This window comes from Sylvia atricapilla, chromosome 2 (assembly GCF_009819655.1).
Source record: "Sylvia atricapilla isolate bSylAtr1 chromosome 2, bSylAtr1.pri, whole genome shotgun sequence".
Classification (NCBI taxonomy): domain Eukaryota; kingdom Metazoa; phylum Chordata; class Aves; order Passeriformes; family Sylviidae; genus Sylvia; species Sylvia atricapilla.
This window is the reverse complement of record NC_089141.1, coordinates 5,270,986-5,295,744: the sequence shown is the minus strand read 5'-3', so window position 1 is coordinate 5,295,744 and position 24,759 is coordinate 5,270,986. Positions and strand designations below refer to the sequence as shown.

The 24,759-nt window shown below is 37.3% G+C and overlaps 1 protein-coding gene across 1 annotated transcript in view; it reads right to left on the bottom strand.

Moving 5' to 3' along the window:
* Window positions 1–23,631, bottom strand: part of ABI3BP (ABI family member 3 binding protein) — a 136,531-nt gene extending 112,900 nt beyond the window's left edge. Inside the window, exons 1-2 of the mRNA XM_066340725.1 lie at window positions 23,456–23,631; window positions 2,934–3,113 (exon numbers count right to left, since the gene is read on the bottom strand). Of these exons, the coding sequence (XP_066196822.1) occupies window positions 2,934–3,113; window positions 23,456–23,534 (259 nt within the window). The 5' untranslated portion in view covers window positions 23,535–23,631. The remainder of the gene's footprint in view (window positions 1–2,933; window positions 3,114–23,455) is intronic.
* Between the last annotated feature and the right edge of the window lie 1,128 nt (window positions 23,632–24,759).

Below are 24,759 nucleotides of genomic sequence, written 5' to 3'. Positions count from 1 at the left end.
AGAATAAACAATTTTAATACTACCAGAACAAGATCTACTTTCATGGATCTTCCATTCTCCTGGAGCTAAACTCCCTCCCAAGGGATTATATTCCACAGCACTATTCCTTAATGCATTAGTAAAACGTATCTTTTAGAGAGTAACAAATAAATGCCCTTAAATGTCCATTTATAATCTTTACCTTTCAACTACAAACCAAATTTAAGGTTGTGACCATTGCCCCTAAATTGACTGGGAAAGATTTCTCTTTTGATGAACCAGCAAAACTGACAAGAAAGCAGGAAGCATTGAATTGTGTTACTCTTGGTCTAAAATGACCACAATGAATTTTCATATTTGGGAACCACTTCCTCCACCTCCTGTTCAATAAAAGCCCCACCTGCCACTGTTCAGACAAGCCTGTAAATTCACTGACTTTCTGTAAAATTCAGAAAAGTCAAAGCATGAGAGGAGCAAGAAGGAGTTCTCAGGGCAAAAATGAATGTTTTTTGTATAAACCTAGCTGTTTTGACTGCGGAAAAAAAGTGTGGAACACACTGAAGATCATTTTCAGAGTATGCAGTGGCGCTTTCATCATTAGAATATCTAGAACATGGAATAGACAACCTTGAGTGTGAAATTTAATGTACATTGTTTTAATGTGAAGATAACATCCTAGACCAACTTCATCACATATGAGGTGTAGCAGGACTACAAAGATAGTCTGAGATTTTTCAGCAATAGGGTCTAGGTGGTTTATATCTTTGGCATATTTCTTGAGAGTATTTTTATTGTCCCTCTAGAACACCTTGCTTTTTCTACAATCAGTGTAAAGTGTATGCTGGATCCAAGGTCTCTGGCTGCCACAGTAAAAATTGATCCTTGTTCCTAGAATTAAGAGCCATTCTGCAATTCTTCCAGCTTCTGCCAGCAACTGCTCCCTAAGTATGGTGGGGAGGAGGGAGAGTGCAGCAATCATCTCTGTCTTCATTTCTGCCACACAAGTCACTCTAAAGCAGAGCCAAAAGCACAACTGATGTTTATTGCTTTAGCTCGTGTTCCATACACATTTGGAAAGCACAGTCAAAGCTGCAGTTTAATGTTGTGTTTAATATTTGTGAAATGGGAAATATTATGCACTCTCTGCTTCCAATAAACAAGTCCCCAAGGCATACAGTCTTACCCTAAATCTCTTAACTAAAAGTAACAATTCCAATAAATGTACTGGTAATTGCCTTAAATAAATGTTTGCAATTTGAAGTGCATATTTCTGATAACTTCTTTTACTCCTGTCTTTTCCAAGATGAAGATTCTCTGAAGAAGATTTTCTGCAGGTTAGAAATGCTTGCCTTGCTGTCTATGCATTTTGCGTGTTTAGTTACTGGATGTTCAGAAGTCACAAGCATAGATTTATTGTCACAAGGAAACAGACAACTTCTGTTAACATGAGGGAGATAAAATTTTGATGTTGTTCTCCTTTGAAATAATAAAGCAAGAGTATTCCTCAACATTTGTGCTTTTCCCTCTCCAGACACCCTACAGCAAATGGATATGCATGTGGTCTGTGCTCTTATGTGCTGTAGGACTGTAGAAAGGTGCCTAGCTTTCAGCCATTAACTGCTTTGGTTAAAACTGCAAAATATCAATACATTTGAAATTCCAGGTGGCCTTGAGCTTTAAGTTATCAGTTTTGCAAAGCATGAGGTATAAAAGTTTCTATTAAATAGCAAGTGCAAATGATCTTACATGATGTTACATTCAGTCCTTTTTTTGCTCTTCCCTAAGATCTCAGAGTTCCTGAAAAAAATTAATCCTCACTACTCCTGCAACAGACATTGTTTTGCCTAATGCACAGTACACGCTGTAAAATCCTGGACATCATTCTTAGTTAACTGATTCAAAAGTTACACACAGGATGAATTAGCTAAGCCAGACCCAGCTTAAGTGATGGTTGTGAAGTCAAACACTGGATGGATGATAGAATTACAAAGAGATCCCAAGAGTACAAACTCATAAAAAGGAAGGTTAACCTTTGCCACAGTGATCCTATCAGTGTCTAACATCTTAATTATTCTATGTCTAACATCTTATTTTTTCAGTTTTTATTCTGCAGTTTTCAGCTCAGAGCAGACACTCATAATGGTCTTAACTGGCCACATCAAAAACATGGCAATTATTACTTCCATCCTCATGCATCCTTTCCTCCCCTTTGTTTTACACCAAGATCGCCAGCACTACAATGATGAAGGCAAATTTATTCATTTCAGGCTAGAAAAGCTTAAAGAAATCAGTAGGAAAATCTTCAGGGATTTAACAGATTTCTCGAAGGGTCAAATCCAGATAAATCAATGTTTCAGAAATTTATTTTTCCTTTTCCCTGTTCCAGATAAGAGGATACAGCGTCCTTGACACGGTTTAATCTCCTCCATAAAACAACTCACAGAATTCCATCAGTAACATCTGATATGAAAGTTAGAGGTTAATCTACAACATGTAACACTGGAGGAGATTCCTAGAAGAAGAGGCATCATTTTGATGTGAATGTTTCTGTCAAAAGGAATCAATTCTCAAGACTGTTTCACTGCTTCTTCTATTATGTGTTAAAAGCATGTGCTTGTCCCTCATATTCTCCTTTATAGCTGCATCCTTAGGCAAACTATCCCATTTGCTCTGTGATGTGTTCAAGTTCAGTACAGTCTCTCAGTAAAACAAAAATCCCCAAAACAAATACCAGTAAACAAATTTTTCCAAACAACAAGAACTAATTGTTCCTCTTGAAGGATCTGCTAATTCCATTTTCCACTGAAATTCTTGACAGCAACCTTAAAAAAAAACACAAACCCTGAGCAACAACACAATAAAACGAAAAATCAGGTGAACAAAAGGCTCATATTCTCCCCATTCTCTTCCCATAATTCATTACAACAACATCATGCAAAGCAAATATGTCTTACCAAGTTCTGTTACATAGTTTTTTCCTTCAGAAGGTAAAGGAATGTACTGATTAGAAAAGAGGTTGCTTCCATAACCCAGGACAAAACCTTCCAATTTGGTGCTTTGACTTGGTCGAAGATACCGCATGCAAACAGTGTCATCTGTTGCATTGATCTGAACCTTCAGACTCTGCCTTTTCACTGGGGAAAGAGCAAAAAAGAGGAGATCAGAATGCTTTATCTTGCAATCGCATATTCAGTAATGGAACATGACAATATAACAATATAGGGCTGTTTAGTTTGCTAATAGCATGCAGCCGAAAAATTCCTTATAGGTGATGTCTCCTGGAAACACAATGTATTTAAAAAAGTGAACTAACAGTCATGTAAAATAGTGGTTGCCAACATGACTGTTTTTTCCACTAGTTTAGCATTATCATTTGCATTAACATCTACATTTGCAGTAGTAAAATCATGCATGAAGTAAGTGGAAAAAATGCAAGTGTTTTTTCCTTTAAATGCAAGATTTATAGTAGTATTGGCCATATATAGGACCCATAGGAGAAAAGTGTACAAGTTTTGGGTTTGATTTTTTTTTTTGTACTTCTTAGTAGAAAATATGAAGCTATAAAGTTAAGTTAATCAGTTAATCACACTCAAAATATATGGTAGAGGATAAACAGTAACTAGATCCAAATAAATCTTCTACATTTTTTTTTCCTCTATGTTGGACTGGAAATGTAATTTTGTATTTGGAATTATACCAGGACACCTAACTAACATAAATACTTTACTCAAAACTATGGAGAAACTCTTTTTAAACATTCATTTTTATGCTTTCCAGGGGAACAGCATATAAAGTAAAAAACATCTTGTATGTCCATCTGCAAAAATTTAACTTGTAGCAACAGAGAATGACTTCACAACAGAATAACTTTTTATGCTACAAGTTGGTGTTTTGGCTTCTTCTTGGTGGGGTAAGGGAGGACTGGCTTTTCCCTTTTCCTTCCTTGGTATGTACAGTTTTAATATTCCCTTGTTACTGCTAGGCCTATCATATTTTCAGAGCTGGCTTTCCCCCAGAATTACAACACCAGCACTGGACTAATACGTTTTGGGTTGTTATTTCTCTCATTCTCAAAATATAAATTTTTATCCCCATCAGATTTTCAGGCATCTGTCCAATCATGAGGGCTGAAATTATCTTATCAGGAAAGCACAGAACTTTGCAGACAATGATTTTACTTCAGGTACTAAATCCTGAAGAAAAACTATGAGATAAATGATAACTATTGTAAATGGTAAGATAAATGATCATTGAATAATAGGGCAGGATGATACTAAACTTTCTTTCTTCCTTTCTCTTTCTTTCTCTCTCTCTCAGTAATTTCAGACTGATATTCAAAGTTTCTCTAGACAAGTACATACTGATTCTCTGGTATGACCCCAACCCACCCTGCTTTTTTTAGAGAAATTCTAGTGACTAGAGTGGCCAAGAGACCAAAACCCTCATTTTGTTTTAGTAGATGATTTGAGCATCTGCAGTTGTCTGCACACAGAATGTAAAGCCTTAAGCCAACACTCTGTGCCTCTTCCTTTTACAGAAAGAAGAGTACAAGTAAAATTGATGGAAAACATCTGCCTCCCTTCCTTTATCTAAAGACTGATCAAGAAAAATCATTCAGCCAGGAAACTGTCACAATTTTCCGAAGGCAGTTCTGCCAGGTTCCAGAAGACTGCAAGGCTTCTTGAAAACTCAGTTCTCTGGCATTCTGAGCAGTGCAATACCTTCATGGGGAAAAGGGCAGCAGTTGCTTCTAATCTCTGTGACATCCTAGGTCGTTTATTTTCACTATATGAGACTGCTGAGGATGTGCAACTCTGAATATTGACTGAATGCAGCACAAACCAGGAAGAAAATACAACACACTTCAATACCTTTAATGGACTTCATAAAGACACTTACTAAAACTAGTAACAAAGTTTAGGGTTATTATCTCTGACTGACAGCGAGCTACATCTGTTTAAATTATGGATTCTTCAAAACCCATTAAGCATTATTGAAATTATGGTCTCTTGGTCTCTATTGAGTATTCATGTCTAAGAATGTATTAATATTACAGAGCTTAATTAAAATATGGTAATTTGATTTCCATAATAATTTTTTAATCAGTCTCAAACCTGAATTTACTGAAACAAAGTTAGTGAAGATCTATTTAATTTTAAATTTACAATAATTTAAACTGTTCTCCCCCCTACAATTGTATCTGTGTATCTCTCAATTATACTTTACATCAATTTGAAGACTTAATTCTATTTCAAGATTGTATTCAACTGGATCAGATTTCAGTTAGATAGACACCATTTTTTATCCATAAGCAGTCAATTATAGTGACAAAGAGTCTTGATTTTGTTAAAGCCTTCAAACTCTCAGTGAGGCTTCTGCAATTACAAAGCTTTCATGGGATCCAAAAACAGTAGTAGCTTTGAGATAAGACCCTTTAGACCTCTTATTTATAGCTAGCATACCAAAACCACCAGGGGAGCTTTTAAAACCAAGGACAGTTCTAGCAGAAAATAAGCAGGAATAATGCAATTAAAAAAATAAAAAAAAATAAAAATAAAAAAAAAAGCCAGGAAAGAGGAAAAGGAGATGCACTTGAAAATAAATAAAATAAATAAATAAATAAATAAATAAATAAACTAAATCCTTGTCCTCACCACCCTGTCTTGACAGGGTAGTTAATTTTCCTCGAATTTACTTTTAAGTACAGTGAGGCCTGGACAGCAAAATGTATTGAAGACTCTCTGTAGAGTTTAGGAAAAAAAAAATTAGGAAAAAACTATTTAGGTTGGAAAAGATCATCAAGTTCAACCATAAACCCAGCACTGCCAAGTCCACCATTAAACAAGTTAATTGCCACACCTAAACAACTTTCAAATATCTCCAGGGATGGTGCCTCAAACATGGTCAGTCTGTTCCAATGTTTCATGACCCTTTCGGTGAAGACATTTTTCCTAGTATCCAATCTAAAGGTCCCCTAGCACAACTTGAAGCCATTTTCCCTTGTCCTGTCACTTCTTAGTAGGGAGAAGGGGCTGACCCCCACCTGGCCCCATTTGACCCTCTTTTCAGGCAGTTGTAGAGAGAGATAAGGTCCCCCCCTCCAAGCTCCCTCAGCTCTTCCTCATAAGGCTTTTGCTCCAGTCCTTTCACCAGTTTTGTAACCCTTCTGTGGACATGCTTTAGCTCCTCAACATTTTTCTTGTAGAGAGGGACATAGACCTTAATATTTGATTTAGAGTGCAGCCCTACCAGTGCCAAGTACAGGGGGGTGACCAGGTCCCTGGTTCTGCTTGGCACACTATTGCTGATAAAGGTCAGGTTTCCACTGGCCTCTTGGCCACCTGAGTACACCCTGGCTTATGTTCAGTTTGCTGGTGACCAGCACACCCAACCCTATCTCACCAGGCAGCTTTGGGTTGTCATGAGCCAGGTGCAGGACCCAGCATTTGGCCTTGTTGAAGGGGCACAATATCCACAACCTTTCCCTCATCTGGTAAGTGAGTGACCTTATCATAAGAGGAGACCAGGTTAGGCAAGCAGGATCTGTCTTTCCTAAAGCCTGACCCAAAGAGCAGTGAAGAGCAAGGCAGACAAATTTTCTTCACTTTAACTTAGCTGTGTGTTTTTCAGAGAAAATAACCGCTAAAGCAACAACACAGATGCCACACGTCATATGACTAAACCACATTCCTAGTCATGGGCTGCGTGCATTCCAGAATCAGTGAAAATGAGGGATAAGTATTAACTGGTAAAACAATAAACGACCCATTTCTGGAAGCGTATGAAGAGAAATGGAGCAACCAAGGACAAGGAGAGTTCAATCCTATGTGCTGCACAGATACTGCCAGTCTAGTCAACAGAGCTTGGAGCAATGTGGATATAAATTATATAAAAATTGTCTTGGTAAATGGAGACTGCCCTCAGAAGCATAACAGTGACATAGATTTCACTTGTGTTGATCTCAGAGTGTTTTGAACAAAGCAGGAAATCATTCTTATTCTGAGTGATATATCTCTTTTAGTTACCATTCAGATAAACATTCATTAAATATGATTAAACGGACAAGGGAAGTCATAGAAACTTAACTGTTATGATACTGTGACAAGAATCTATTTGATGTTGAGAAAATAATTTTGTCGTATTGGAATTTCAGGAGACCTTATTTCCCTGCATCTCCTTGATGAAAGTCTTGAATGATAAACTAGATGCCCTCTAATTCCATTCATTTGTGTCAGTTTTTGGCATTTGTTAGCGAAACGCTGGTCTTAAGTACTTGCATTTGTAATGCAATTCTTTTACATTGAGGCCATTTCCAAATGGAAGATTCTGAGATCTATAGCTACCTTTGAAAAACAATCTTTCCCTCCATGCTTGCCAACAGAAATTCCACACTGATCTGCAAGTATTCTCTTCAACAAAAGTCAGCTGATGGCCAAGATCAGCAGGAGAAACTGTGCAAAGCACATCTGAAGTAAAAGCACAATGTCAAGTGCATCAGAACACTTGGAGTGTTGGAATCACTCTAAGGAAAGGAGTCTGCCTGTGCTGGGAGAGAATGAAAAACAGCTTGATGAATCAGCTGCATCATAAGAGAACCTGCCACCACCAACTCTACAGAAAGAAGAAAAATAGCTACCAATGGCCTGAAGAATCTAGCTGGAAGCACCATAGTTTGGCTATTATATGCCTATACATTCCATAGTTTGGAATGTACAGGCAGCGGGAGATAAAAACAAATTGAAACTTTAAAAGTTTAGATGTTACTTTCACTCGTACCAGGAGTCAGCTCCACGCTGGTGTGCATGGTCTCTTGTGATCAAACACAGACCTATTTTTTTGTTTTTATCCATAGAGTGAAGATCCTTGAACTATGCCCTATAAAACTGGAGGGTGAATACAGCTGTAGTGTATTACAGCAAATTTGGCTTTGCTGCCAGAATTCCTTTTGCCTTACATTGAAATTGTTTATTTTCCACCATTTCAAAGATTTTAAGGGGCATGAAGGCAAGGCCCAGCACTGCTTCCCAGAGTACTAGACAAATTAAGTGTGTCTTATGAAAATATATTAGCACCATTTATTTGTAAGCACTAACTCACTTATTCAAATCAATCACAGCAGTGCTTTGATTTTTCCAAATCTGGTGTCATAGTACCACCAGGCAAGGTTTCAATGATAATCTAAAACCATGAAACTTTTATTTTCTGCTCTTTTGTATTTTTGTATTTATTTTGGCTGCCAAACATGGAGAAATATTGGTTGATTGGCTGCAACCCAATTGTATCTTAAAATGGGAAACATTTAAAAATAGTCCCGTTTCTATGTAGTACAATAAACAAGACACACTTCTGAAGCAGCCATAACCACAGAATCAAGAAATAATTTAGGGTGGAAGGGACTTCTCTAAGTCATCTAGTTCAACTCCCTGCTCAAAGCAGACCTCAAGTTGCTCAGGGCCACATCCAGCTGGGTCTTGAACACCTCTGAGGACATAGATTCCATAACATCTCTAGGGTAATCTGTTTCAGTGCTTAGCATACTTCTGTTTAAAAAAAGTCCTAATATCTAACTGGAATTTCCCATATTCCCGTTTGTGCCCAGCGCCGCTTGCCAAATTACTCTTCATTTCTGCAGGAAATCTGTCTTTGTATCCTCCAGTTAGACAGTGAGGACAGTGTCTGATCGTTTCTCATGACAGATTACATCAAACTAATGTTTCCAGCCATGAAATTCACATTCACAAATACTCTGAATGATGAAAGTAGGTACCATATGAAGAGGGCAACCAAGAATATTTTTTTAGGGGAATAGGGGAGGGTGAGCTAACAGCCTTGCATGTAGTTTCATCATTTGCAAAAGAAGTTCCCCAATTTAATTTTTTTTTAAGTATTATTATGCCTACACAAGTTTAACATTGCTTTAGAAGAAAAGGCAGTCAGCATGCAGCAGTCAACTGTGCAAAATGCAAACAAACATGTCTATCTACATGCCTAACTCTTCAGCTCTCAACTTACACCTTCAAACTTTCATTTCAAAGAGGGCAACTTTTCTTAGGTATATCAACACTCTTAAGAGAACGCACATAGCAAATAAAATAGCATTAACTGTAATTCTCTCCGTATTTCTTTCATATCTGAATTCATTTTAGTGATTTAAATGATAGAGAAATTCACTACTAAAGGCGTAGGAGTGGCTGAAGTATGCAGTAGGGAAATTCCTCAATACTGATGTTCAGCTGAAGGCAGTGACACAAAAGGAAGAGATGCCCTGTGAGGGCCCAGGGTCAGCCCCATCCCTTTCTGTGCCTTTCTCACAGCAATCTTTCAAGGTTACTGACACCTTTTCCTCCAGTTGCCATACACATTTAGTTTAATTAATGTTAATCAGACATACCATGTTCTTTAATGTTATAAATACATACTTCTGAAAGAGAATTGTTAGAGCATTTATATGACAAAGTTACAAGGTTTCAAAACTTATCTTGCCAATTCCTCTCTAGTGATTATTACAGTTCAGAACTCAGTTAATAATCTGTACTCATTAGTACTTTAGGACTAGTTAGGTCAATGCAGAGGTAAAGATGTTATTAGCAATTCCAACTTGTATGTAGCTACAGAAACTATTGTACAATGGAAATTTGTTGCCATCTGTTTCACCTATTTTCAGGTCATTTGAGAATTTCAGTGAAGTTCCACTTCTATCTTTATCATTATCTCCCTCACAAGGCTCCTTAAACATGGTGGTTTAAAATTGTTTGTTATTGGACATAATAAATAACTGGAGTTATTTTTAGGGTGCAAAGCTGAAATCAGTCTGAATTTAAACCTCGGATCCCATTTCAGTGGTCTGACCCCCAATTCCAGCTTTCATTCTGCAGATCGTTTTTCTTTATTCATTAAAATAGGAAACAAAACTGAAAACAAGAAAGAAAACTGTTGTTTGAAAATTACCAAGCCTACAGCTCTGATGGAAAAGGGAAAAGAGTTAGACTTCTGAAAACTTCTTTGGTATGATTTAATGCAACCTGACCCTGGCTTCTCTTGTGGAATTCTGTTTAATTTTTATTTTAAACCTCAGAAAATTCAGCTCCTTTCTGTGTCCAAATAGTAAACTTAGTTTGGTGTTTGATGGTAAAAAATTATAAATTTCAACATTGAACAATTCAGTATTTTTGAAGGATAGGGACAAAACCAAGCCTATTCATTATTTTTAATGCATAATGCCCTTTGAAACTCCTTCAAGATGAATAACTTCTGATAGATAACACTTTTAAAATAAACAGAGCACAAATTTAAAAGGACATGACAAAAACTATTTGTTAATAAAACAACCTGAAACTCTTATTTCAATTTAGGTTATGGACCACTTATTTGTAGTAAGACAAAGCTTAACTTTGATCTGATATCTTTAGGTTCTCCAGGGCCTTGTTCCCCTGGCTTTACTCTCAAAGCTCCTTATTTGCTGTTGTTTTTTCCAGACTGCCCTGGTATGTATTTTTCTGGATGTAATTTCACCTGGACAGAGCTGATGAGACAGTGACTGCATCTTGCCCAGAAGAGCTGTCTTTCCAATCCTGGCTCCTTCTCTTGTCCAAGGAAACAAGTCCAAGGCAACTCCACCCAGGCTGGGCTATGAAGAAAACTGTCCTGGCCAAAGAACCTGACAGATTCTGCATAAATATATTTAATAAAGGCAAGGAGAAGACTGTGGGGGGCAAGGAGAGTCTCACAAATTTTCTAGGTCTAACTCTTTGGGTTTTTTAAGTCTTTAAAGAACACCAGCCAATGCAAAAAACGAAAGAGAAATGTGGTCTTTGGACATGGTTTCACACAAGGTGGACATATTTTAGAGCTGGCCAGCTGAATAAAATCAGACCCTTTCTTTAACAGGCTCTCCTCAGTAGAAAAAGCTCGACAAAACACTAAGAACTTGAGCTTGAGGTGAGGAATTCAAATTCTGTTGGACTGGCTCTGCCCATAAACTCCAAATGTATTGAAGCAATTGGTAGTAAAGAATATAGACCTCAAAGCAGGAAGTTTCTTAGAACTGCATCCTTGAGCAGGCAGTGCATTATCTCTGCCATTACCCATTCAATGCAGGCAGTGTTTGGCATCACCCTGCCTTAAGCCACCTTTCATTTATAAACATCAGTGCATTTCTGAAGAATCAAAAATTGAAGGCACAATAAAAAACCACTATCTGGAGCTGCAGTTACCTTTGGTTCTGTGAGAAGAGTGAGGACATTACACTTTACAATCCAGGATGTTAATGTTTATTACTGAGTGCACAGATAATCTTCTACATGGGTTATTATGTACCCAGATTGTAGTGAGGGACTCATTTCCTACAGCCAATTTGGAGTCTGTTCTTGACATGTGATCACCATTTATTAGATCATTATACATAATTTATCATTTATCTACATGTGATCACCATATATTACACCATTATACATAATTTTTTTTCATTGTGACTACTCATCTGGGGATCTTTTGAAACACTTTGGGAAGAATAATTCAAAAGAAGAATATCAAAATAACCAACAGCAAGAAAGTATAAATTCTACTGTGTTATAATAAGGCAGCTTCAAAGCAACAGTTGAAAAAAACCTCAAGCAGTAATAAATTGAAATTCGGATGATTTTCTGTGTTAATAGAACAAAATAGGTAGTCATATACTGAAACCCTCTTCTGTGATAGGTATTACCTTATTTGCCATAATCCAAGAAATTGAAAGAGCAAGTATTCTGTAACATTGGCTTTGATGATTTTAAAGCTAATTTTGTTTTACTTCCTCTGATTCAGGAACATATTTTACAGGTAAAACACATTTTACCTCCTTCTCTGATTATTATTTTTTAGGGACAAAACCACTTAAAGATAGTAGTATTTAGACAGTAACAAGCTGTTGTAACAGAATAAAGTTGAATAAATTTGAAATCAGCATGTACTTACAACCCTTTAGTTGTAAATCAATCTACAAGTCTCAGAATGCCCAACATATCTAGGTATGTTTCAAAATTGTTATCTTCTCCATTATATACCTGCAGATAAGGATCACAGCCCTTTTATGCAGTAGTTCTCACTTCTATAAAGGTCTCATCACTAACAATAGATCACATATCACTAATCACATAGAGCACTGCAAAACAGACTGTCTTGATAAATCCAGGGGAAAAATCAAGTTCAATGACTAGAGATACAGAGTATATAGCCCAGAAAAAAAAGCCTGAGAAAATAAGTCATTGAGCTCAGAGAAAAGGTTCATAGGTATATATGAAGACAATATCCAAATATGTATGGCAAGCAAACAAAGCCCTGAGGAAAAGCAGTTATAAATTAGTTCGGCTCCATATTTGTGAAGAGAAGTGACAAACTGTAGCAAGGAAGATATCTGGAAAGCTGATACAGAAAGTAACACTCTGGAACAAACTGTCTCAGGTATATAAACAAGGGTGTCAAAACTAGTTCAGGAAGTCCATTTCAACCCTATGTTTCCTTGTATAAATGACTATTTTTTCAGTTGAAGGCTACTACTTTTGTTCTGCACGTCTAAGTATGTACCATAAAACCTCAATGAGGGCTGCTCACCCCAGTGCTCTGCATGAATGCCACTATCCTGCTTCCTATCTCTAACACACGGAAAATGAAAATCCAACAAGTCGTGGTCTCTTCAGTATATAGATAAGCATAAGAGAATTGCCAGGAAGAAGCAAGATTAATTTATTATCGGAGAAGAGAAAAATACCTCAGTGCAACTGATGGAGAAAAGGCAAGAAAGAGCATCTAGGAAACTGCAAATTGTTTCCTCTAGCCTCAGTCACCAGAAACAGTCACATCTATGCATGTGATGAACAAGAAGGTGATTTGGAACAGCCAGAGCAAATTTACCAAGGCCAGACTGCCTGGCAAAGCTTGCTGCCTTCTGTAGTGTTATTCACAGCCTTGCATACAATGGGAAAGGGGTCAACATCACTTTAACTTTGGCACAATTTCCACAGGTATCCTTCCTGTCAGATTGGATCCCTACATTATAGGAAGATGGAAAACTGGGCTCAAAGAATAGCAGTCAGTGGTTAAAAGTCCAAAGTCCCTTTTGATACAGTTTTGATATTTGCTCAAGAACCTCTTTCTGGTTCTTTAACAACACCCAGTGTAATTCTTATACTTATTTCAGTGAGGGAGAATGTTTTGTGTTTTGTGTACACTTGGGAAAGAACTTGGGTTGGGGAAATAGAAGCAGATGAGTTGTCCATAATGACCTTCTTTTAAATTGAAGGAAAACAAACTAGATGGAGATGCCCCTTCAGAAATAGGTGACATTCTAAGTCCCTCCACTATGGTGAGTAAAGTAGAATCAAGAATCTTCAAAATAACATACAAAAAGATGGAATTAGAAGGAGATTATCCTTTTTCTGAATTCATAATGATTTTCCACTTCCAGCATTGCAACCTGCAAATGATCATACAAAATATCTGTGTTCTCTGCTCAAAATAACACCCAGGACATGCAGGACTTCAAACAGAGCAAGGATTAATACCTCTGAATGGCACTTGGCAAAGGTGCTTGCAATATTCTGTGTTAACTTTGGAATAAATTCCCTACGTTTTAGAAGCAGACAGATGATAAAGCGATTAAATATCTGAAGCACACATAAGAATTCTTAGGCAGTGTTGTATATCAAATGCTAAACTCAGAAAGAGCGAGAAAACTTTGTCAGTAACAAAAGCAGTACTGAAATATGAAATTCTGTTGTGTTTTGACAACTATGATTTGGTCTTGTCAATGGAGTCAAGTCCATTAACAAAGCTTTTAGTCAATTACTTCCCTTTGGTTTAGAAAGCTGTAGACACAAACAAACAAACAAAACATAAATTTTAAAGAATTCCCCTATGTTTCCAAAAAACCAGTCAAAATAAAGTGGTTTCACTTATGTTCCTGGTCTCCAAACTGAACGTTCTCACACATGTCTATGACACTTGCTGGATACAGCCCAGTCCTATAAGGATTGATTCCAAGTGCACATAGTTTTTCCAGCTGGAAAACGTATCTCATCTTGCACCATTAGATTAGACAGATCTCCAGACTGATGACCTGGCTCCTTACTACTACTCTAAAACAAACCCAACAAAAACCCCAACAGATTAAGAAAAATCAGTGGTCATCCTTTTAATCTTCTTCTATATTGTTCCACATTCTGAGTTTGCAGAGATCAAAGGAAAGATTCTACCGGTTAAACACATCCAGAGAAAAGAAGCAACAAATTGCCAGTACATCTTTAATTTTAAAAGGTATTAATGAATACTTCATAAGTTCAGAATGTATCATTGTATTCCTAAATTTGACAGAAGTTCTTTTTCAGCTCTGTGAACACATTGTGAAGCAGAGGCATTGTTAGCTCATCTTAAGAAAACTAAAATATGAAATAAATGGTTCTAAATCAGCAGATTGCAGAAAATAATGGACACCAAGTCTAATAAGTATGCAACATGTAAAATAAAAGCTATGTCTATGCATAAGTGAGTACTAAGATAAGACAAATACTTATTTTTCATAGTGAAGGTGTTTCATCTTTTCTCCCACATATTTCTCTTCCTACCCAGGTCATGGCATAGAGTTTATGTTCTCTGAAAATATTTCCAAATTCTTTATCTGTTACATCATCTGCTCTATTTTCACCATGTTGCCTTTTATCTGCAGAGATGAAAGAAAGCTGCAGGAAGTAATCTCTCTTTCCAACCAATCTTTCTATGTCTATACTTACCGTTGTTTTTTTTTTTTTTTTTTTTTTTTAAATAAATTCTCCAGCAGGTGTTCCATTGACAGAAAAATGCCAATAAAGAATACTATCAGCTACACAAAAGGAAGGTTTATGAAAATTTTGGGGTGGGAGAGGGTACATCTATGCACAAAACCATCAGCTAAGCAATCTTTGTAGGCCTGACTTTGCATTTTTACTTGTACTTCTCTCAGGCATTTATCCAAATGCTCATGGAGAATTTATGGTATGTAGGAAGCTATGTCTCTCTCATTACTGATCTTGTAACCCAGTGTGCAGCAGATTACATTAATTCCCAAGGAATGCTCTCTGACTTAAGAGTGTATTAAGCACATAAATAATGCTTCATGACTTCAGAGTTTTTAAATGAGATGGTCTTCCCTATGCCAGTTATTTTCAACAGACAAGTGTTTCAATACTACAAAAACAAATGACTGGAAAAAATCCAGAAGGGCCAGATCATGGAAAAAATAATTCACAATGCCTGAAGATTCAACAGGACATAAATGAGATTATCTGTTCTCTATATGTAACTTTTCTACATCCTTAGTACTATGAGCAACCTCACATTGCCTTCAAATAAATACAATAATAGCATATGATCTCCCTTGCTAATCACTGAGTAGAGAGTATCACTGAGTATTTCTGAGTAGAGAGGGGACACTATAAGCATCTGTTACATTACTGAGAAACTGCTTTCTAAGAATTCATGGCTGTACATTCACATACTAATGCTTTTATCAGCTATTTGACCATGTTACCAAAATTGTGAGAGCACAAAGGACTGATAAAAGTGTGAAAGATTAAAACAGATAATTTTTGATGTAATGCATTTGCCAAAAATAAGCAAGATCCCACACTGCCTTTGTGTGTGCACATGCATGCCTCAATGTACTAGAGAGTCCATGTGAAATCACTCATTACTTGCTTACTCCTGTGCAAGTTGAGTACAGACTTTCCCTTGAAGCAAAAATCCCCAAATCTGCAAACAATTCAAAAGAAGTTTTTCAGCTAAAATGAATTGCATGGTTAGTATTTTAATCTTTTGGGTAAAAGAAATCTTACTTATATTTATACAGACTTGATAAACAAAGGGCGTAAATTAACTCCTACTCCATAATACCAATTGAGTCACATCAGATGCATCAGCTACCAAGGAGCCCTGAATAACCAACACAAGCAAGAAGATATTTCAATTAGAATTGCCAGGTTTTGTGCTCCTCATAAATAAAGCAAAGAGCAGGAAGGAATGCTGAAGAGATGCAGTGTTGGTGCTTGTCAGATGACAGCAAAAAGCTGATCATCATCTGTAAGGTAGCAAGTGACAAGCTGCCACAGCGGAGCAATTCCACAGCAACGTTCACACAGTAAATGTCTCTTAATTTGCTTTATTTAAAAAAAAAAAAAAGAAAAAAGACCTATTGATTCAAGCTGAATATGAAACCTCATCACTTTTACCTGAGTCAGCTCTTCATCAAACTGAGGAGATTCATGGTGCTTAAGCCTGACTGCAGCTATTTCCCTGACCATGAGAAAAGCTGCACGCTGTGCTATAAATAAAGACTCTGCCCTGCCATTTAATCCAACTGCTTCAGTGTTTGTGTGAGCCACAGAATGGAACTCTGCCAAAATGTTCAGGTCAGACAGTAGAGTTTTCTTTCTATTATTCGTATCCCAAAGTTCAATTTCTTATGAACTTTCAGACTATTGCACCCATGCCTTTGTTTTCAGTGTATGTTTGTGCATGTTGTACAGACACACTGAGATTTCAAAAGAGAAGTGATAAGTGATAAGGTCTGAAAGTCTTGTCATTTTCTCAATGTGCATTTTTTCTTGTTCATGTATAGGCTTGAACTGTGGTAATGAGGTAATCTAAACTGCCAGAAAATGCTTTAACTTCGAAGTCAGAAAACGATCTTCTGGAACATTTCAAACGTACATATTAGTATTTTTGAACCAGCCACAATTTCATGTGTTCTAGAATTACTCCAGACCTTTACATCACAGAAAGAAAAATTAAAGTGAATAATTAATATAAAGCAGATATTGCAAGCAGCTGACAAAAGAATAAAAGTCTTTTCCAAATGTGAGTTTAAAAATAGTATTATTCCCACATACACTCTCAGTCATTTAAAACTGGCCAAGTTCCCAAAGTATTAATTATGTAAACTCATATCAAGAATCTGTGGCCATTTATAGATTCATAAACCAGTGCCACAACTGTAGGTGACTGGAAATAATCTTTTCCCACTCTATTGAATCGTCCTATTCCTGAGCAGATTTCAAGAATAACCCTAGAACTATACAAAAATGCTGAAATAGCCCTAAAAAATAATTCTCTCATAGTTTGAGAATCCATTTTGCCATCAACTCTTCAGCTTGAGAAAGAGTATAAAATTACAATTTCTTTTTAAGTACATACAGTGATACCCTAACGTTAATACACCCTATACACACACAAAATAAAAAGAAATCAAGTCACATCCAGAGGTTTCGGCACTTCATTAAGCTGGGTTTTATCAAGGTGGATTTGTTCACATGGAGCTCTGATGACATATTTTTCAAGGTAAACAAGACTTATATAAGAACCATGGCAACAACTTGCTTAAGAAAAATTGTGGATTCACTTGCTTCATTTATTTTTCTTCCAGAAGATGTTCTAAATAATACTAAATTGTTGCAAAGTGATGGATCTCAGCAACAACTCTAAACCATTTTAGAGAACAGATTATGTTTTGTCTACCAAGCTCTGAACAAGTGCAGTAAATTCTCCCCTCCAGACTGGGAGAAAAGTAGTTTTCCGCTCATAAAAAAAAGCATGCCTTACTTCCCTGTCTTTAGGTCCAGAATCTTTATAGCTAGAGCCTCAAGTCTTTACCAGCATTTTTTTCAGCAGCTCTGAATGGGTGAAGGGTCTTGGTTGATATTCTTAATACAACCATCCTTCCATAACCTTGCCTGGATACCTGCACACTTTGATGTGCTTGACCTGCTTTTTCCTCACCTTGATACCACACACATTGGTTTGCTCAAGTGGGGAGGTTTAGAGTTGACATAGCCAGAGTAAAATGGCACATGATTGCTATGTTTTGAGGGATGGCAGTACTGGAAAAGTTGGCCCAGGCCTTGCCCACACAAAGATTTCATTCATCTGCTAGTAGTCATCTTCACAACCACCATTCTCACAGGATGTTGTCCTGTATTGTAGAAAAACCAATTCTGAACTAAGGCCATTTGAACTAAGGCCTGTCAGGCAAGTCTGAGTAGGATCTGGCCTGTTTCCAGCTGCCCTTATCCACTTGGAAAGACACCACAGACTGGGATGATTTGCTAAAGGCCCCTATTTTAGGCTGCGGACTGTCTACAACACTGATACCTGCTTCTGTCCTCACCAAGACTCACCATGCCAATGAGTAGGACTCCAACTCTCTCCTGTAAAAGGCAACAGTGAAGAACGCTCCACAGCAACAAATTTGTCTCACTCACAAACAATTTCAAGTCTGCACTTGAATATCCCTGAGGAAGATAAATCCACTAGGAGCTGCATGAACTAAGGCAGGTCACTGCTAGCCATTTTTTCCCCCTGGAGCAGACAGAGGGTTTTGTTTCCACACGCAGTGTGTCGTGTGCACCTCGGGAGTCCCAGAGGTCCAAAGGAGCCTCAAACCCATTGTCCATTCTCTGTATCATCAGTCCACACACACAGATTATACTGTCCATATACAGTAGGTCTGGCCCCAGAGCAGCAGCAGGATTTAGCCTACAGCTCTCCCTTCAAGTGAATTATGTGGCTTGTAACTGTTCCTTCTGGAACAGTTACATCCAAAGAATAAATGAAGGAGGGCTGAAAAACAAGGTTCAAAAGGAGATACTTGGGAACACAAAAATTAAAATGAAGAAGTGGAAGGTTATATAGATTACCCAGCAGTGAGATCATTTTGGAGGCGTTCATATGCAGTGGAATTTAATTCTGGCAGAATCCACCCATATGTATCATCACAATGTTGCACCACTGCATGTGCCAATATCGAAATGGAATTCTGGTGTTACAGATTATCTTTGAACTCAGAAGCCTGACACTCAGTACTGGGTTTTGATATGTTTATGTGCAAGCCTAGGACACAGCTGTCTGCATGATAAGATAACTTTGATTAAATGAACTGCTATAATTGTCACATTCTTACGGGCTTTTTCACTTTTAGCAAGAATGAGCCAAATTTGCTATGACATATCTAGTGACTAAAAGCCCTTGTCACTCTATTACATCAGATAAAGGATCCCTTTTAAATTTCCTCTTGGACTTGTCACTTATGTGCCATGAAAAATAAGTAAAATATTTCACAAAAAAACCAACAAATTAATTTTGCACTTCTTTTTCCAGACACAACAAAAAATGTAGTTAAATAATTTAGTTCGAACTGGCCCTTCCTCATAAGAACATTTTTTTAAAGGTTAATTAATGCATTGTGCATTTTGAAAAATAGTTCCCAGAAGGATGCTTTGTAAACCATGGGGACAGTAACATATAAACCACATGTCACTTCAGTCCTCTTGTGAGATTTTGAGATGCCAGCTTCATCGCATGTTCAAAAACCCACAACTTCCAGTAGACTTCTCCCTGTCTTAAAATTTTGTGATACCATCCTACAGCTACCAAAGGAGTGCTTCTGGCAGGAAGGGAGAGGGCACCACAAAAGTTTAAGGTTTGGCTGTTGCAATATAATAACTGTGATACATTGAAAAAACTCTACATTGTTTTAACTGTTTGACATTAGTAAATGAAAACACATGCTCTGCTTAGTAAGATGTATTACGTAACACAGCACAGCCAGCAAACTTAGCTAGAAATAAAATTAGTCTATTCCTTTTCTCAAATGTCAAAGATTGGGAGTCTACTGTAAATACAACATTCACTCTCAAAGGGATGTCATTTATAATTACCTCAAGTATAAATACTAGCTAGTAGCTATCTAGAACATCAGACCAAACGTATTCAGTACTTCCAAACAAAGAAACAAATCCTCAGTGCAAAACAATTATTTTTCCCACTTATCCCCACTGCTGACAACTGTAGATACGAGGAAGTTTTGGATCTGGTTTTCCCTACAGGAATCTGTAAGTCAGGCTTTTTCACATGGTCCCCCAAGAAATGTCAAGTTCATATTCTTTTTCCCTAAGAAGCCAGCAACCAGGAGAAAGCTGAATTGAGGTTTCCTGAGCCCTTCCTGGACAGCAGAGTAGGATAGTCCTGGAAAGTAGAACAAGGACGGACCTGAATTCCACTGTACCTGATGAGTAATTCAAATAGTAGGAAAACCACTGTGGTCAGAAACATGTCAAAAAAAATCCCTTGAAAACAAACCAGAAAAACATTCAAACTCTTTTTTAATAACTTCCTAAAACAGAAATTTTATAAGAAGGGATCAACCTCAAATTCTTTTCAGCTCTAACAAAGTAAAACAGAACATAAAGATAGACAAAAGCTATCAGAAACCGAGACTGTAGTGAAAAACCACATTTCCAAGCACATCTGTGCTGTAACTGGAAAGTCAAGTGACAAAATCAAAAACATGAAATGCTGTTTTACCAAACACTAAGAACTTATTCTTCAACTGTTCCTTCAACAACTGTATCAGCTCCAGCTGGAAAGATGACAGTAAAACACGGTTTATAAGGCAGTACAATCTTGTGGATTATGTCCTGTAACTTGTTTATTCTGGATTTGGTGGCTTTGCTGTCTCATCTCTGTCTCAGATCTGGGATGCTCTGCTTACCAAATCATTCTCTAAAGACAAGGCTTTTTGTCTGTACTTAATTCCTGTCTAGAGAGACAATACTGAGTTCTTTAAGAATGGAACTTTTCTGTTATGTGGAACCATAAAAGTTAGACCATGTTTCCACCCATCAATAAAACACAACAGTGTCGAACTTCAGAATCATATATGTTGGACGGCACTGGCATAATGGCTTAATGACAGAGACATAAATAAGTGGGAAATTTCTAGTTAGAAGAAAACTTTAGAAGTTAAACAAAGTTGAATAGACAGCTGCTGAAATACTGGATGAAATGTCATTGCTGGATGTAATGGTACCATCATCTCCCACTCTGCTTCTCTGTGATTCCTCACACAGCCCAAGCGCATTGGCTGCAAAATTTTCTTAGCAGTTGATCGCCCAGATGAAACACAAACATAATTGTACAGAAACCACTGCCTTCATACTAAAACACAATACCACAATACCCACCAGTCTTCCTTTCCCAATTCTATTGTCTTTACTTAATATTATTATTATTTCTGCAACAATACCTTAATCTTTGAAGTCAAAATAATGAAACAAAAAATTCGTTAATGAAAAACAATCTTTTGAGAACAGCAATAATATTTTCTTTTTCATCCTAGTAAAACACACATGTGTGAAGGTGAAATTAAAAAAAAAAATACATGTGAAAAAGGAGCAATCTGTGTTCTAGCCTTCTGACCAGCAGATTTGCACACAGTTTCCCAAACTGCTCTGGAAGTCACTGTACTGGCTGGCTCTGTTCCTTTGCAGCTGCAGGAGGCAAGATGTTCCTTCCACCTTGTACCAGTGAAAGGAAATCCCAGTCCATGAGACATGGGGTCAGCGTGTTTCCCCTCTGGGAGAGAAGATCTGAGCACTAGAATTGCAAAGCAGTGGTAAGAAGGGCAAGATTTACTCTGATAACCTGTTCCCACAAGTACCTGCACCACCAGAAAGCGAGTTTGCCTGGATTGCTCTCCTTCAAGGTATGAACTTGATTCCACTGTTCCCCAGAAAGCAAAAGTGACTCTGAAGCCTCAGTTACATACTTTGGGACTTAAAGAGCACAGGAATCCACCGGAATTTCAACTTGAAAACTAAGGCAGAAAAGCCCTTTTAAAAGAATGTTACCAGTACATATTTTCTTTAAGATCCACATATACTTAGCTTTGAAAAAAGTCTGTAGTCCCTATCAAACAAGACAATGCAGTAGAAGACAATACTTTGAACACTTCCAGACAGCAGCTAAGTACTAATACACTTGCTTTTCCAATGCAATTCTTTGTAAATAGTAACTGGAGAAGCAGCTACAAACAAAAGAATTAGATTGATGTTTCCACACTGCAATGGGAGAATCTTAAAAAAGCTATTTGACTGAAAAGAAATGAAGTTTCCACCTGCAGCTTTATGCATTTGGCAAACAGAACTTCATTTCTGCAATGTTATTTTAGGACAGAAAAAAAATGCATGCCAGAGTTAATCTTGCAGTGGATTAGAAACTTGCTCTGAATTTCACAGACACTGTGTGAATTTCACAGTTAGCATAAACTTAGAGCCACTATTCTGCAGTAGTTAGAAGAAGTCCAGTGAAACCATCTAAAAAAGACAAGCACTGGAAAAGTTCTTTCCTTCAGTGTAGGCAATACATACAAGATTCCTCTCTGGTCAACATAATCTTATCTTAAGTCCTTTTATGACGAAACTAAAGTCTTGGAGTGAGTTTGACCTGAACTGCATATCGCTTGCTCACAGACTAAACACTGTTCCACTATTACCAGTATGTAGAAAACTCCACACTGGCTCCAGAAGATGAGATTAAAAGAAAGATATTTTCAAAAGCACATCATCATAGGGAAGAAAGAAAAATAATGAAATTCTGAAAAAAAAAATAAAGTCTCTTAAGGAAGGGTGGGGGTGAAAAATCACCTCAACTCCCCGAAATACCTTTAGGTTTCCCTTCTGTGAAAGAAAATCTCCTAGGAAGCCCTCAAAGTGCTTAGTTCTTAATAAACATTCTCATAACTAAATCACAGGTCCCTCTAAATGTCAGTGGCTGCAGGAGAATGCAGATGTAAAATGCATTACAAAGCACAGTGGACTCAGGCAAGCACTTCCACAAAGTGAGAGCAATTCGTGCAGTACAGAAACAGTTGTGAAATTGCTGCTTTAATGCCAAGGCACTGAGAAGTGTTTTACCATCCAGATAGAGAAATAGTCTTTTAATTTTATGCTATGACTGTTCTTCCTGCAGTAAGCAATAAAATACTATTAAAATGCCAATGTTACATGTGTCATATTACCAAGGAGAGGAAGAGATCACTGCCAGCTTTGCAAATCTACTGTACTTCCAGACTCTAGGAGAAAGGAATAGTTAAACAAGTATTCACACAGGTTTGGAGGGGTTTCCCTTCCTTTATAAGTTTTAATCAATTATATTTCTCTTCCTCAAAATGCATGCAACCTGACCTACACTAGTCAATTCCTACTGAATTGTTAAGGAGAGATATAAAGGGAAAGTATATGAGTTCTTTCAAAGACGGAACTGAAATCTTCCACCAGGAGACACAGCATGCCTCCAAGTCACATTGTCCTTAAGATATTAAACCACAGACCTGCACACTGCTGTCTAAATCACTATAAAATCATTAACTACAGTAGCTTTGTGTCATGATACTTCTCACTGGAGTCACAAGATGCCAGCAAAAGTTTTGAGCTTATTTTATGCAAGAGCTTTAAGGTTGCTGTTATACCTGGACTTTGCCCTTTTCCCTGACCTTCTTTCATCCAGTCTATCACCTTTAATTATTCCTAACATGCTGAAAGCAGATGTCCATAACAAAACGCAAGCATTAAAAACCCCAAAGCTCCCACAGCAGAAAAACAAACAAGCCCCCAGAAAGTTGTTCACAGCTACTTGCCTCTTGGCAATTTCTGAGTATTTCCCAGGTTTAGTGCAATATATCCACAGAAAAGAAGACAGACAAATCTTGACATCATGGTCACAAACCCAACCTCGCACTGGGAATGGCTCTGACAGGTATCACACAGAAGCACTGCAGCTGCATTTAAGTGAACCGTTCTCTCTGTGACAAGAGGCAGCAACCCTTTGACACAAGCTTGGTTTGCACAGTGGGAGGAGACAGGATGACATCATTCACTCCCACTGCAAAACGAGAATTAGCATAAAAAATATTGCCAGGCTCCCCCTGCAATAATCTTCTGGGGCTTGTTACACGATCTTTTCCACCACTAAGAGTAAGACATTACCATTTTATTACTTACATTTCATGAAAATAAAATCATGAATATCAAACTTTCTATTAATGGGAAACTGATCTGAGAGACATTTTCACTGTTTTATCCAAGAGAGCTGGACTTAAACTGCAAAAACAGCATTTGCAGTACTCAGAGAACTGTTTGCTATATTGACCTCAGTATTTTTGCAATCTCAACATTTTTCTTAAGGTCAATTCAGGCTACTTGTGGCTTTCATCCAGGCAAAATAAATACTAGTTTAATTTGACATGACATTATAAACAGGCATTGTAAATATTTATTCAGCAAAAGAACTGGACTTGAAAAATCGAAATGTGATTTTTTTCACTTGTCTCTACTGTTGTCAATTTAAAAATACTTCATAATTTTCCCTGTCATAAGTATCTGGTGAGTTAATGGGTACAAGGCACATTCAAAGTAATAAAGCAATGCTTCCAGGGTGATGTTCTCACCAGTTACATAACGTTAGGTAGAAAAGAAATTCCATTTATCCATTAAAAGCTGTTGCACTCCACGTTTACAATAAGCAAAGTAAGCACAGCATTTGGTCCCACTCCCAAGTGGGAAGATGGGAAGGAAAGGGTAAAGCAGAAGTAAAGGAAGCAGTAAGGAAGAATTTAGTCTCAGTCTCTGCAAAAGTTTCCAAAGAGATTAAGTCTATTCACCTAAGCAGTGATAAATCTCTCTCTCTCTCCCTAGAAATAAAAACCCCAAAACCAAACAAGGAAAAACCCAACAAAGAAAGAAAACCCAAAGCAGTCCCCAATGGTGTTAAAAAAAAAAAAAATCTAACCAAAACCAAACCCAAAAGAACCATCAACAATCAAATCTAAACATATCTGTTGCTTAAAACATGTGAAAGATGTGAAGTTCTTCAGTATGCTTAGTCTGTTCCCACTCCCTGCTTGACTGGACCTGACATTGTTCTGCTTCCACAGTGTGTATA